The sequence below is a fragment of the Watersipora subatra genome, chromosome 7 (genome assembly GCF_963576615.1).
Source record: "Watersipora subatra chromosome 7, tzWatSuba1.1, whole genome shotgun sequence".
Lineage (NCBI taxonomy): Eukaryota > Metazoa > Bryozoa > Gymnolaemata > Cheilostomatida > Watersiporidae > Watersipora > Watersipora subatra.
In genome coordinates this window covers 13,985,019-14,000,450 of record NC_088714.1, presented here as the reverse complement: position 1 = coordinate 14,000,450, position 15,432 = coordinate 13,985,019, and the positions used below count along the sequence as shown (strand labels likewise).

The window sequence follows — 15,432 nt, the reverse complement described above, 5'->3', positions numbered from 1 at the left end:
GTGAATCGCAAAACTCGCATAGCTTGTAGATTTTGATGCTTTTATAATGCGGTTAACTAACGAATTGGCTCCAACCTGCACATCATGCACATCCAAAAAAACATGGAGTTTCACAGCTGCATGTAGACTTATGCATCAGTAGAGAGCATGTCAAAAAGATGTATATTATAAAAATTACACTAAAATGATTGTGAAATGAAGCAGTAATTAGGTGCAGAAACATTTATTGCAATGATTTGGCTGTTTAAAAAATACCTAAATTCAGTCAAATAGTTTTAACTTCTCAGTAACGTCAATTAGCAACTTTTTTTACTGCTATTTGCCATGAAGATGTTAAACACTAAAGCGCTGGCAATCTGGTGCTCCATAACAAATTATCAGGTGTATTAGCTATTTGAACATGTATTGTTTTGCTTGACAGGGAGCAGAAGTGGTGAAGCTGGTAGTATGCTAGGTCCAAAGTGAAGAGTTCACACCCTGTAGAAAGCGATCTTTTTTCATAGTCTTTAAGCATGGCTTTAGACATATGAACAGGCAGATGAACACGACACTCCTTATATTAAATACTAGTGAACAACGCGTTTGTATATTGGATCAAATGCATTTTGGACTGAAGATTGACAAGAACACGCAAATTACTAGCTGAACCTTACCTCCACAGAGAGTTCTCCCAGTAGCATTTATCCAGCTGCTCCAGTCAACAGTTTCAGCACGTACAGAACAACTTACATTACTGTATGAAGCATAGTGGCATAGGTGAGCTGTTGTGTTTGTGGTGTAGTCTTGGCCTTCTCCTTTGCATTGGTACTAAATACAAGTACTTTCAGTGAACTAATCAGTGTTTCATAGCATAAAACAACCTGGAGTACAGTTTAATAACAACATTTATTATCCGCTGGTGAGAAAATTTATTATTTTGGTAAAACTGATCACAAGATTAATTAGCAGAAAAAGACTCAAGGGCACCTATTGTTGTCATTTGTCGTGCCCCAAAAACAATAATAGTAGCATCTAGTACCTCTGGATTGTTTCCTAAAATCAATTTTCAAGTGCACATAGCATATAACCTACAGGTGTTTGAGAGCTGAATTAACTACATGTGGTATGTTGGTAAGGCCAATTAATAGACTCATCTTATAACTCATCCTCATTATTGGTCACACGTCTATCAATTACTTTGTGACATCACTCTGCTCACTCTGGTGACATTAACAATTGCTGGCTAAAAAGTAACTGATCCTTCTGCTTTTGCGATTGCTGTACTGGACTAAGTTCTTCTTGTAAGTTTTATATCTCTTCTCTTTTGATGCATGCACTTTGATAAATATTATTTTGCTGTTTTTTTGTGCATTACAATTACTTATGGATCAGCCACCTGTAAGGTGGTTCTACTTTTCCCAGTCATACTCTCAATTGTTCATAGCAGTTAGTTTGTTCATAGCAATCTTTCTCAACTAATGCTAGTCATCAATCTATTCATTGCATTTGAAACTTGTACCAAAACATAGTGAGTGTAAGTTGCTTAAATCCATTTTTATTTTGTGATAAACCTTAATATTGTAAAGCGATATAATTGATCGAAGACTTTCTTCACTTTTTGTTAGCAGTTCTGCTTACACATGTTACTATCTGATTACGTAGGAAGACAATAAATTTGGCGTGTTAATATCTGTAGTAAAGTGGTTCTTGTACAAATTTAGTAACTAGGCTTGGATTTCTATTGAGATGGATAAACTAGGTTAAAGTTCAGCTCAACTTTTGGTTTTATTCTGTGACCAACAACCGTAGTTTATTGTACACTTAGGACTATGAACGCAATATCCACACAGCATAACTATTATTTAAACACGTTACATTGTATGACTTACTATAGATCCATCAGCAAGTTAGATCATAACCAAAGCTGTTACATGACACATACCTACAATTATATATTTATAGACCCTTAATAGTTTTATTTACTGCGACCAAATCAAGTAAGACTTACCTGATACTGTCTAATAACTCCTCCAAGGTACACAGGATCGTTCCACATTAGTTTGACACAGTTTGACTCTGTTCCAACCACTGTGAGCTGGTCATCGCCAAACTCAGGCGCTGTTCAACATGTCAAAAAATATTATGACAATCTTCATGTTTCCATCAACAAATAATTAAAAGTAGGATATTCATAAAATAAACTCTCTAAAAAGACGAATTGTTAGACCGAAGCAGATCTGACAGCTTCTGTTTTCTCACAGTTAACTAGAGTGATTTTATGACCAGCTTTTCTATTCATTACACGCTTATCATAAGCATCGGCAAAAACAAACATGGTTACCAGTTTCTTCTGTTTGAATAACTTTAGTTTCATTGTTGGTAAGATCTTTGTTGTTGACAACTAGGACAGTAACTGTATAGTTAGTGTATCCCAAAAGATTGGTGACATTGAAGTTTCTGGTGGAGTTTGTTGTGCAATTCCAAATCAAATCTTCAGCGTGTTTAACTGATATCAAATAGCTCTTTGATAAGCAGTTTGATTTAGAGTCCTACAACAACATAATTAGCAGCATATGCAATTTTTTGAAATTAAATAAGGAAATTATAGATCCAGCACCTGATAGACCAATAAAGGCCCTAGCAAGCATTAATATTTGCCTAAGCTTTTATGTCAATAACTTTGGAGCAGTTAAACATAAATTTAACTATATAATGTATAAAAAATGACAAACTACAATTATCAGGTTAAGACTTAATCTGGTGCGTAGAAAGACAAATGAGAAAAAAACATGTTTCAAAATTTTTTGCCATGCTAGTTTTTCAGCAAATATAACAATTGGCGAATAAAACAGTTTTTATTCGTATTTTCAGCAATTGGCGAATGAAACGGTTTTTGCGACACAATAAAAAAAAACTCAAACATTTGATGAAAATTTTGTTGGGTTAATGCCAGCATTTTTTTGCTTTTATTGAGCAATTGCTACAGCAAGCTACTGTAACACTTGACAATAAAATAAATTTGGCCAATCAAGAAATACATGTAGTTTAAATTTATCATTTTTATCTGAATACATAATTAAAGTCAAAACAATATTAACATTATCTGCATGAAAATTTAGGTAAGAACCCACTGACTGTCAGTGAATACTTATTCTGAGAATATGTACGTACACGTAGATCTTACCTGCAGATCAATGTTCATGGTAACCCTGTTAACAGAATCTCTTGCGCTTGTTAAAATAAAAAATGGTTTCTCTGGATCTAAAATATAAGATCTTATTTTATTGAACAAAGCACTGATAATAGCAGAGATATTTGATATTAGTCATCATTTTGGCAGTATAAGACATGACACAAAGCGTCAGAGGAAGTCTAATTAATATTCAATCAATCATCATACATGTTGCAATGATGCAATCTGGTGTGTACCTTATAATGCTGCTAGAAACAGTCTCACAACATATGTTTTTTCTCTAATCACATATAATTACAGACAGCGACGAATAAATGGATTTGATATCATATCCAGAAGACATAGCATATGAGATAGCATATGCTATATGCATCTGTTATTTTAACTCACTATATAGCGATATGTGAACTCTGTAATCACTCGCTTAATTTAGGTAGTAAGTTTATACTAGCTCTCAAACTTGGACAAATCTTATTAAAATTGTGATAACTATTTTTATCAAACGATTAAGAACGCAAAATATTTAGACAATATAAAAGCCTTTGATCGCAAGAAGCACATCCTAGCATAACATTTCAGAATTTTTATTTGAGTACGTCAATTTTTCACTAATTTTAATCGAGCAAATCAGACATAAACAGCTGCTTCATTCTATATTTACATGTGGGACATTCTTATATTATAAGTTATTTTTAACACTATTGAATTCCCACATTACACTTACATCTGTATTTTTCTTGACACAGTCTGATTTGCCTTTGGAGGCATTGGCACATAAAATAAAATTAACATAATGAAACTTGATGTTAATAAATGGCTGTATATAGTCAAGGCCAAATTGTGTTCCTTAGCATAAAACTGAAATATTTTTTGGTGAACCAATATCTGCATTGACTGGACACTTACAGGTACACTCTGTCAGTATAGAGATACTTGCTGCAGGTCCAAATCCTACAGATGTCTCTGCCTTTATCTCACATGTTATTTCAGTGCCGGGATCATATTCACAGTAAGACAATGAGTTGTTCCTTGTTAGTGTTCTACCACTTTTATTGCTGTTATTTGTGCAGTTGTGCTACAATAATTTATACATATTGACTAAAAACTACAGCAAATGAAATAAACTAAATAGAGACGATTAACGTGTTGTATGTATTAAATAAAATACTGCAGAGATGCATTCAAATACTTGACTTTCCACTTTTAGTGGAAAGTTCAGTATTAGTCTTCCAGTATTAGACTAATAAAGTATATTTAGATAGCTTGGCTTGTAATTTGAATAATTTAAAGTTAGCTAGCTTCAGATAAGAACTCACAGTTAAAACTATATAGCTCTTATCATACCTCATAATTGGTGATTACTCCGTTGCTACGAAGTGGTTTTTTCCAAGCAATGTAAAGACAGTGTCCAGCTGAACCATTGCGGGTGATGACTGGAGCATCGTCAGGCTCTATAAGTATAGGACAATGAGAATTCACGCTCTGAAACATTAGGGCTAGAAGACAAAGACAAAGCATTCAACAGAAAACTTACTAGCTTCTCCTGTCAGTAGTGAAATGTTTAAAGTTGTCATATTGTTGGCATTGTTGATGACCTTCACTGTAAAGTTATATGTAGTATAAGGATTTAAAGATCCGAAAATTGGTGACAGCTGGTAAGGCGAGCCAATTATCTTGTACTTCATGTCAGTCAATGTGTCACAATTTGGTTCAATACTCTGCAACAAGTGACCATGAAGTTGCAAGTAAAACTAGGCAAACTGATTAGTGAGTAACTGCAGTTGGAAAGCTTTTCTACTGTAGAACTAAACACAGAACTTACCTCAGCTATTATTGTAACTTCTCTCTTATTGCTGGACGCAGTATATGAGTCATTATATGTAATGTTTTCCATGAATACTGGATCTAAAATGAGCAATTTAATTAGCAATTTTGATAAATAGAAAAACATGTTGTTGCCCCATGCATAATGGTAGCAGTGAGCTAAATACCATTTCAGGCTGTGACAAACTTGAGCGGTAACGCATAGACTTCAGAGTGATGAAATTTTATTAGGCATGTTAATGGTTGAAAAATAATCTTGAAGTAAAAAAGTGTTATATAGACAACAGAAAAACTTCTTTAAAGGTATTCAGTGTACCTCCACACAGCGTTGTCCCAGTAGCATTTATCCATGAACTCCAATCATCGTTTTTTGCTCTGACATAACACGTGATGTTGGTGAAAGGGGAAAAAGAGCATAGTTGGTGCGAGGTGTTCAAAAGAACGTTCAAAGGTAGTTCATCTCCACACCTTACCTGGATAATAGGATGATGATGAGTCAAAAAATGATTTCTATTTTGAAGCATGAATAACTGAATTATGAGCAATGCTGAAGATTATAAGCTTGCTCATCTTTGTATGAGATTACAACCTCCAGCTACCACACACCAGACTATTTATATATAAATATATATATATATATATATATATAGACATATATATTTATATATATACATATGCAACTTTGCATACCTTTACTTTGAGTAATTTTGTACAGTCAAACTAATGTATGTCCTGGCCATGAGCTGAACGCTGTCAAAACTGTCCTCAAACTACACTAGCTAAAATGAATGAAGTCAATGTGGTTGATTTTGTTAGAGCTGTTGGTCTTTTAGCTCTCTAATACGCAAAATATCTCTCTATTAGAAACACTTAGATTTTTAATGAGCTAAAATCTGTTTCAGCATTGGCAGTTTAAATGTCAATATGTCATTCGAAACAAAGAGGAATACTTTGCAGATCTCTAAGTCACTCTGAGGCTTCGATAGTTGGCAATCTTCTTTGGCTAAAAATTGCTAAAATTGAAATGAAAAAATGTGTAAGATTTAGAAATTTCAGCTTTTAATACGTTGTTGTAGAAATAAAACTTATATATAACCTGTTAAATTAATATGTTTTAATTTGCTGCACGGTAAAGTACCGCTAACATAAAAAGTTTTGGTATGAGGAGGCTAGTGTTGACGCAAACATCAGAAATTGTAGACTAAAATTAAAACCTTTCTTTTAGTTCTCTTACATAATAAACAAGTACTTCTAGAAACTTGTAGCAAAATTGGTTTGGAGAAATTTTCATGTTACAATTGAGCTTACTAAAATATTCCGAAATCAAAACAGCTTAGCAAACACTGAAAGACATTTTTTTGCTGAACGAAAATTATAACACTTTTCAAATTGATGTACAGGCTCAAAAACTTCTTTTTATCACAAAATATAACTAAACATTTTAATTTTTGAGTTACTTTCTAGCATTATGGTGGAAACATCATGATTTACAAATTCTCTAAGAAATACTTTTTCACGCATGCTTTTCTTACATGTGCCAAAAAATTACACAAAATGTAGAACTAAACAGTTCTAACAATGCTCAGTTTGAGAGTTTTTTGAAAGTCTCATAGTTAGGGACACTTTACTTAGAAGTACTTTTTTCACTACACAAGAAGTTATGACAAATCTTGATTTAAAAAACAAACCTGTAATTTGAAAAAAATGGGTAGATATTTTACAACAAGGACGCTTCCTTGAATCATAAAATTAAAACTTTGCTTGTTCAAAAATTATTAGTTCCATCTCAGATTTGCAGCATGACAATTCTTAAAACAAGTGATCATTTATTTTTAAATACAGTTTATGGTTATTCAATGATGCAAAATTGCTGCTACATTCAAAATACAATTGATCATTGTATTATTTGCTTTTTTATAGACTATGAAGCTTATTATTGCAATGTAAATACAGAAAGCCTATTACGACAAATGTAACATACATATAGTAGATAATAAATACAGTTGGTAAAACCTTGGAAAAATAATCTATTGGCAAATACTCATAATACTTAATTACTTTGCTCAAAGTGACATCAGTATATATGTAACATTCATAACTCCCAGTCTAAAAGGTGGCTGTTATTTAAATTCAAAAAACGGTAAAGCAGTTCTCATAGCTTAAAATTTCTTACTGAGAAGGTGCTTCTAATATGCTCTGCATCTTTTCTCAATGATTTATCTTAACGTATGTGATAACATAGGAGTTGCCTACTCAACGTAAACATGTACAGCTAGAGTTACATTTGTCAAATGTTAAGTAAGTGTACTTTAGTCATTGACCACAGAACAGTAGTTGTCTACCAGTCTGGTATGGCTGACCTGTGAGCAACAGGGTTAGATGTGATTTCTAAAAAGGTCGTTAGTGGAGATGACAAAAACACTGTTGACTTTGAAATTCTTCTGACTGATAAATCGGCAACACAGAATAGTCTGCACCCTGACAGGAAATTTGCTAACTAGAATTTAGTGATAAAAAGTAAATCATACCTTTATACCATATAAACAATATTTTAGCAGCTATCCTTAATTTTGTTAGCTTTTGCTATAACCTCTCCTAAAGTACCTTGCTCTTGCTATCAGATGGTCCTATCAGACTTTTTAAATCCTTAAATCACAATATGAACAGCACAAACATAATTTTTCTTTGAGTTACCTCATACTGTTCAATTGATCCTCCAGGATACTTTGGCTTTCCCCAAGTGAGGTGTACACACTCTGAATCTACTCCAGCAACCATGAGTTGGCCATTAGTGAATTGTGGAGCTTCAAAAATTGAACATTACTGTTAATAAAAACACTAACTAATTATAAAGGGAAATCATAAGAATCTACTATAAATGTGTTATCAATGTTCGCTAAGTTGTACTAAAATTCAAATAGCGAGTTTCCCAATTTTCTACAAATATACACTTGCTAAGCAAAATTTCATTTTAGTATAATATAGCTTAAATTATCCATTTTTAAAAACTGTGTGGTGGCTAATCGCCAGAACCAGGGCCAAGCTAGAGAACAAGAGGAAGAGAGCCGACACTGAGACAGCTAGAGCCAAGATCAGGCCAAGTTCTGACTAGGTAGGTAGCGGTATCATTGGTAATATTTCTGGTCATTTGAAAGTTGGCAAAGGGAGAGGCCACCGATGGGAAAAGTCAAGCCACAAGCAGAACCAGAAGATTCTACCAAGATATGAGTACTTGGAAATCTCTTATTGTGCAGTTTACTATATGTTGGTTGAATCTTGAACTGTACTCTTATACATACATTTTCTGCCAAATATATATTCATCGTCTTACACTTGAGTGGCTTGGTTCTCTTGAAACGCAAGCAAAAGAACTTGGTCAATCCATTTACACTGGTGGCAGCAGTGAGATCATGGATCTCTACTCTAAAAAATCAGTGGATATTTGGATGCTGTAACCAAAGTTATCCTAGTGATAGCAGGAGGAGAGCTCTAAAGAAAGTGAGATCACCTCCTGATCACAAAGGGCCTTAGTTGCCCCAAGAACAGCCTGCCTCCGAGGGTCAAATAAATGCTCTTGTAAAAGTTGGCATCACAATGACCACCATGCACACTTAGAGGTACGGATTGTCTGGCTAAGGTGCTAAAGAGGCTGATCATGACTCATCAGTTTGATTAACTTCAGTACTTTAACTCGAGAAACATGAGCTACTTCAGCAGCTGGTTCCAGAAAGTAGCCAAAGTTAAAAGATAGGCTGAGGTGGACGGCTTACTCTATGTTCAAGAAGCTCTGTAGAAGAAGGCAGAGAACTGTCATCAACCCAACCAAATAAAAGCTGCATTTGGTGTACTGCAAGCTCAGTTTGGTCTATCCTTCAAGCTAGCTCAGTGTGAACTGAGTACCTTGAGGTGAACCACAGCAACTACTCTATAAAAGCATGCATGCCAAGCGGCATGGCTAGTCCAAGTAGCCTACGAAACATCTCCAGCTTTTGACAGAGCAAACATGACCAAAGAGCGGTTCCTCAGCAACCTGGACAACTCCAGCCTACAACGACACTCATTAGCAGGGCCTACACTCACATTGAGCAACGCAGACTAAATTTTCAAATAAAACATGTGGAACGCTAGTCAAGGGTCATTCATTCTGTGAATGAGAGACAAGCAGAAAGGACTGCAGTAAAGCAAGACCAGACCAACAACTGACTGGGGCTTCTCATACAACAACTTACAAAGCAGGTTTAGCCACTGCAGAGAAAAAACTTTCCAAAGATTAAAGTGTGGAGGTCAAGGGCGCGTTTGGAAAGACTTCTTCAGCTAGAAGCAACTAATCCAAAGAAACGGGTCTGAGTCACTGAAACGGCACTGAGTCTCCAAAACCAGCTGAAAACCAACAAGAGACACTCTGACCCGGTGGTCGAGCACCCTGCCAGGATAGATTTCAGCCTGGAAGAGCCCAAGGAGTAATGGAGAGATGACACAGAAAAGGTTTGCTTCTCCCATCTCAGCCTAGGTGGCAGTAAATAACCCTTTGACTGCAGTTATTCGGTATTACTACGAGGCCTTAGACAAGCTGAAGCTTAAAAACCTAAAAAATGGCACAGGATGGAGGACGCTATTTTTTAGGTTTTTAGGACCTGGAAAAAGGCGTCCTTAATCACACCCAAGCAAGTCACTGCAGATTGTACTGCCAGGAGTGCACTCGAAGACTAGTTCGAAAGACAACGGTTGGCGCGTAGCCTGATGCCAACCTTAAAAACAGCAAAACTGGCTTGTGAAGTCCCTTTTTTGGGCTAATTCAACACACCAGGAGTATATGATGGGAGTGTTACTCCCTAGGTCTCACTTGGAATAGAGCCTAAAAAATATCGGCGGTTGCATAGTTGGAAGCCTGCCTTGAAAGCCTCAAGGCCAACTTGCCTTACCCAACATTCTAGACAAAAAGACACACCAGAAGGCTGCCCTGGCAGCTTCAAGAGTGTCTTGCTTCTGAGATTTTGCCTCTCGAGGCAAGGGTGATACTAAACTAATTAAGGTACAGGCTCTAGGCTGAACCCATTGTACAAGCTACTCCCTTTCCAAAGAATTCGAAGAGCTGTTTGTCAAGCTCCTGATCGTCACTAGGTGTACAACAATCTTGCTGAGTAGGCAACCATTTTACAAGCTTCCTCAAAGCACGAAAAACTTGCTCAATGAGAGTTACAGTATTTTTCAATTCACAGCCTTATAGCTAATGAAACCCAACTGCCATTCTACAAAGTTGTACATCTAGCTATGCGGCTCCCGACATCAGCACATCAGCAAGATACCATCCTAGAAATTCTTTTTAGTTGCACAACTGTTTGCTATAGAGTTTCAGCAACCAATGTTTGTTGTCCATGGTCAGCCCCTGACTTGTTCGGATTGATATGGGGCAACTGCTATTCAGCAAGGAACAGGTTGCGAGAGACATGGTGGTGCTAGCTCAAACAGGTATGGCTATTCCATGTAGTGTCACTATCTAGAACTCCTGCTCGATGGGTTGATAAAGGGTTGCCCAAAAGGGGCTTTCACAGATTATGAGTTTGAACTTACCTGAAGGAAAGCATAGTAATGCTGTGCATAAACCTCACATACAAACCTCGGCATCTCTGAACCGATGTCATGGTCAACATCTATATGGGAGTGGAATAAAAATAGATGGGTAATGAACTACTTCTTTTCAGCTAAAGTCTAGCAACACAAAGAATGAAAGCACTAAAGGCAGAGGTGCCAGCCCACTTGGAGGACCTGTTCTTGGCAGCCACGATAAACTGTACAAAGCCTGGACAAACCAGAAGGCTGGCAAATATGTTGACACATCACCGAAGCACCTTCAGTACTTTCAAAATAGTGATGAAATCTGAAGCAGAGCTACAAGTTCAGGATATTTTTAAAAAAAGGACTCATCGAGCCCATTTAAAATGTTTGGAGCTCTCATGTGGCTTTGATCCAAATAAATACAGAAAATGGCGGTTTTGAGTAGACTACCGTCGGCTGAATGCAGTAACCGAACAGGACGCCTAATTCTATCTGGGGATAGGTGACAGCTTTTATGCCTTCTCTGGCAGCAGATTATTGAGCACACTGGACCTGATCCGTAGCTACCAGTAGGTGCCCTAAATGTTGATGCGCAAAAAAACTTAGTATTTGCTACTTGCTTTGGCTTGTGGAAATGAACGGCTCTCCAATCTAGACTTACCTTTTTCATCAGCTGCCTTCTTAAATTCATGAAGCATGTGTTGCACGACCTGCACTAAAATATGTTGCTAGTCTACCTGAATGACATAATTGTCATTACTCCAGATAATAGAGTGAGCAAAAGATGAAACTCACCAAGAAAAATCTTTTGCAGTCACAGTTGCTTTATTTTGGCTATGCGATGAGCGGTAAAGGAGTGGCTACTGATCCTAAAATGAATTAGAGTGATCGAGAAATGGCTGAACCCAAGCGAGCTCAGGGAGCTGCAAGGCCTCATAAGTATGGTAAAACACAACTGTTAGTACATTACGAGCTTCACTGCCACAGCATGGCCTCTGCACTGATTGACAGGAAAAGGGGAGAAATAGTTGTAAGATGAAAAAGAGCAGATAGCCTTTGAAGAGCAGAAAAGACACATTTGATCAGCACCTGTTATAGACTATCCTAATTCGAGTCAGCTGCATATTTCGGACATTGATGCAAGCGGATGCTGAGTGCTCACAGTGCAATCTCAAGTACAGGATGGTACCAAAAAAGTTTTTTCATACTTTAGCAAAACCTTAGTACCAGCAGAAAGAGATTTCTGTGTCACTCAAAGCAAGCTGTTGATTGTGGTCAAGACCGTGAAACGCTGCCAATTTTACCTTCTTGGACGAAGGTTCCTACTTTGCACAGAAAATGCATAAATTTGCAGGATATGCGGAAACAAAGATCCTTTAATCCAGATAGGCAGATAGCTAGCGATCCTAGATAAATTCTAGTATATTCTGGAGAACTGAGCCAAACTAAGCTACAAGGATGTCAATAGACTGAGCAGACGAACCAGTGAGGATTGCCCGCAGTGCAAGCTCATTGCGCTGAGGAATGGTAGACCGACTAAGAAGGAGCTCGCCATGAAAAGTCAGGCATTGTCAGGTAGAATCGAGGGAAGCCCAACAGTCATGTCAGGGTTTGCCAAAACTGGGTTTGAGGAGTATTTGGTTGCATGGGCCAGCTTGCTGCCATAACGAGAAAAAGGGGAGAAGTTGACCACGACCAACCGGCACTACTCTAAGACTCTGTGACACAGCTAGGGTGAAGACTCGAGGTGACCCTGACAAGAAGCTGGCTCAAATGCAAGTTACGTGCCTGGTACCAGTGTCCACAATAAATTAAGCTATTTCTCTAGCAGAGGACATGACTAAATATCAGTTAGAGCTGGAAGACCAGGAGCTTAGGCAGCTGCACATGATCAGACCGTTCCTCCAACTAGAATCGGAGAGAGTACTGGAAGGCCAGACATCTCCTCACAGCTAGCCTCGGTAGTGTAAGGCCTGCTCACGGGCCATCAGAACAACAGCTGTATAGCAGACGCACTTTCTTGCTCACTTTAGAGTGGAAAAGACCACCAGCCAACTCTGTCTGACATGGCACTGGCCGGGGGTGTCAGCCAAAGTAAGGAAACTAGTCAAAAGATTTGAAGCAAGCTAAACAGTCAAGCATAGAAGTAAAAAGACGAGCGGTAGTAAACAGATTATCTTTGTATAATTATGCTTTGTAAACACGCCAGAGAGTATATGCAGAACATCCCTAGTAGAAAGTAGATGTGGATTTGATGGCAAAACTACTAATGACACCGAGAGGACACAAGTGGTTAATGGCACTAACTGGCCACTTTAATAGATGACAAAACTCTTTGACACTTCGAAAAGCCATGAGTTCAGTAGTGGCTAGTGGGGTAAAAAAACAGATCTTTTGCTACACATGCCCATTGAAGCAAGTCTACACAGACCAAGAGAGACAGCTTGAGAGTTAGTTAATGAATGAGCTGTGCCAGCTCTGGCATGTGGAGAAGACACACACCACTTCATACCACCTGCAAGCCAATGGAGTAGTGAACTAGAATAACGGCTGGCTGGGTGACTCATTCCAAGTTGTACTGCTGACGAAAGAATGAGAATAATAGAACGGGAAAAATTGGGCACATTGCTACTCTAGTTGGTGTGGCCACACAAGAACACACTCAACTTGCCTATATGAAAGACAGTTTACCTATTTATGCTTGGCCTACAGCTGACAGTCAATTTGTCTAGCTAAGAAGACAAGCTGGGAAAACATTAGCACTATTAGGATGTCCAACTGCAGACAAGCCTTTATACCACTACAGAAAAGAGTGAGCTGTCAGCTACAGGGGGGCAATCGCTTACATGAGTTAGCCCTAAAAAATGCCAAGCTGATCCAAGCAAAGAAACAGAAGGAAAAGGAGATGGCGTTTGCGAAGTCAGAAGTTCATCCTCTGGAGTATGAAACTTACAGCCCCGACTCCGGTGTATACTAATCCCTCCTTAGTACGCTGTGTGGGGAGCCCAAAAAGTCTTTGCTAAGGAGAGAGTGCGGTGGCCAATGGCCAGAGCTAGGGCTGAGCTGAAGAGAAAAACAAGGAGAGCCAGCGCTGAGGCAACTGACACCATGACCAGGCTTAGCCAAACTCAGTAGATAGCTGGGCTCTTGGTAATACATCAGGCTGGCCGAGGATCAGCAGCTGAGTTCACCTTGCCGCCAAGTAGCCAATCCAAGCCACCCTTAAGCCTGGTTCATATATCGATAGCGAGTCTCCGGCAGTAATATTGCGCAGCAAAATGCTTGTGATGCTAGGTTCGACGGTTTATGTTCACATAAAGCTGCATTGCTGATAACGGCATAAAAATGTTCACTCGCTATGCCGTTTAGATAATGCTGACCTTCACTTGTACAGAAAATTTCTAGAAAGTTTTGTCTGTGGCTGTTCACAAAATTTGAACAGCGCTAAACTCTTCTATTGTCACCGGGTACCTGGTGGTACCCGGCGGTACCCGGTGGGTAGGTTTCCACTTCACCACTCATAGCCCGCGGTGCTGTTGCAGGTGCTTTGCAATGTGTATGGGAACCAGGCCTAAGAGCTTTAAAAGACGTTACAGACAGGACCAAGATCATAGCACCTAAAAGCCTGCTTATGTCAAATTTACTGTATGATCAATGAATGTCAAGCTGTACTTATATGTAGTGTGAATTATATAGTCAATGTTTTGTACTAAAGTGGTTTGGCGGTGGTAGAGCAAGTAAAGAAACTCTGTTGGTTCTTTTAAATCTGCACCTGGGAATAATTACTGACTTTATCTTATCGCCATGAGTTGGTCATTGGTGCATTGTGGGCCTTCAAGAGTCAAACAGCGCCGTAAATAAACACAAGCATTTTTTATAAAGATTAATTCTGAGAATATAATATGAAGTGTCACAAATGTTACTAAACCTTAACAAAAAACAAAACGTTTTTTCTTGCTGATACTTACAAATTATTAATAAGACAATAACTAACCCAATTTTTCAGACCGCTTTTCTTCATATACAGGTGTTGAACTAAGGTTAACAACGTTCTCTACTTTAAGGGTGAAGTTGTACAATTGGTCTCCATGGAGCAAAAAGCTAACTGCAGTGCCTGTTGTTTCATTCGTGTAGCTGCCATTTATACCATAGAAGTATGTGACAGCCCCCGCACAGTTATTGCTTGATACCTGCAAAAGCAGCAAGAATACCTGCAGAAAGAAAGCAATGCTGTAAAGGAAACCATTTGGTCCAGCAAGCCAGTCAGCTTGAAGACAAAGTGTACTGGCTGGGTAATGACTAATTAGCCTCCCCTGAGATAAAATAATGCAGCCAAAGGTTATATAAAAGACTGTTATGCTTCACTTGATGTCAATTGACAGGCAAAAGAGTGTGAGAGAAATAAAGAGCAAGAATGAGAAGGCAAGAGAAAGAGAGTGCAAAAATGAGAGAGAGAGAGCGAAAGAGAAGTAGAGAGGGTGAGAGAGATAGAGAGAGAGAAAGAGCAAAAGAGAGAGGGTGAGAGAAAGCGGATGAAAAAACGCGGGTGAAAGTGAGGGTGAGAGAGAGGGTGACAGAGAGGGGTTGAAAAGGAGGGACAAGAGAAGAGACGAGTAGGATGAGAGAGAAAGGGTAGGAGGAAGAGGGAAACAGAAGGAGAGGAAGAAAGAGGGAGCGGGGAAAGAAAGAGAGTGAGAAAAAGAAAAGGAGAGGGAAAGGGAGATTGAGAGAGGGAGAGAGAGGGAGAAAGAAAGAGAGTGAGAGAGAACAAAATGGAGAGAGCGACAGAAAAAAAAGTTAAATCTACATGTCTATGTATAGCTATATTGTTTATTGTAATATGAATTTTCAAATTAGTATATACATATTTTAGTAGGCTC

The 15,432-nt window shown here is 38.2% G+C and overlaps 1 protein-coding gene across 2 annotated transcripts in view; it reads right to left on the bottom strand.

Moving 5' to 3' along the window:
- The window catches only part of LOC137401193 (receptor-type tyrosine-protein phosphatase mu-like), a 92,041-nt gene extending 89,644 nt beyond the window's left edge, over positions 1-2,397 (bottom strand). For both annotated transcript variants that reach the window (XM_068087584.1, XM_068087585.1), the window contains exons 1-3: positions 2,321-2,397; positions 1,988-2,097; positions 654-807 (exon numbers count right to left, since the gene is read on the bottom strand). In XM_068087584.1, coding sequence (XP_067943685.1) covers positions 654-807; positions 1,988-2,035 — 202 coding nt within the window. In that variant the 5' untranslated portion in view covers positions 2,036-2,097; positions 2,321-2,397. The remainder of the gene's footprint in view (positions 1-653; positions 808-1,987; positions 2,098-2,320) is intronic.
- Between the last annotated feature and the right edge of the window lie 13,035 nt (positions 2,398-15,432).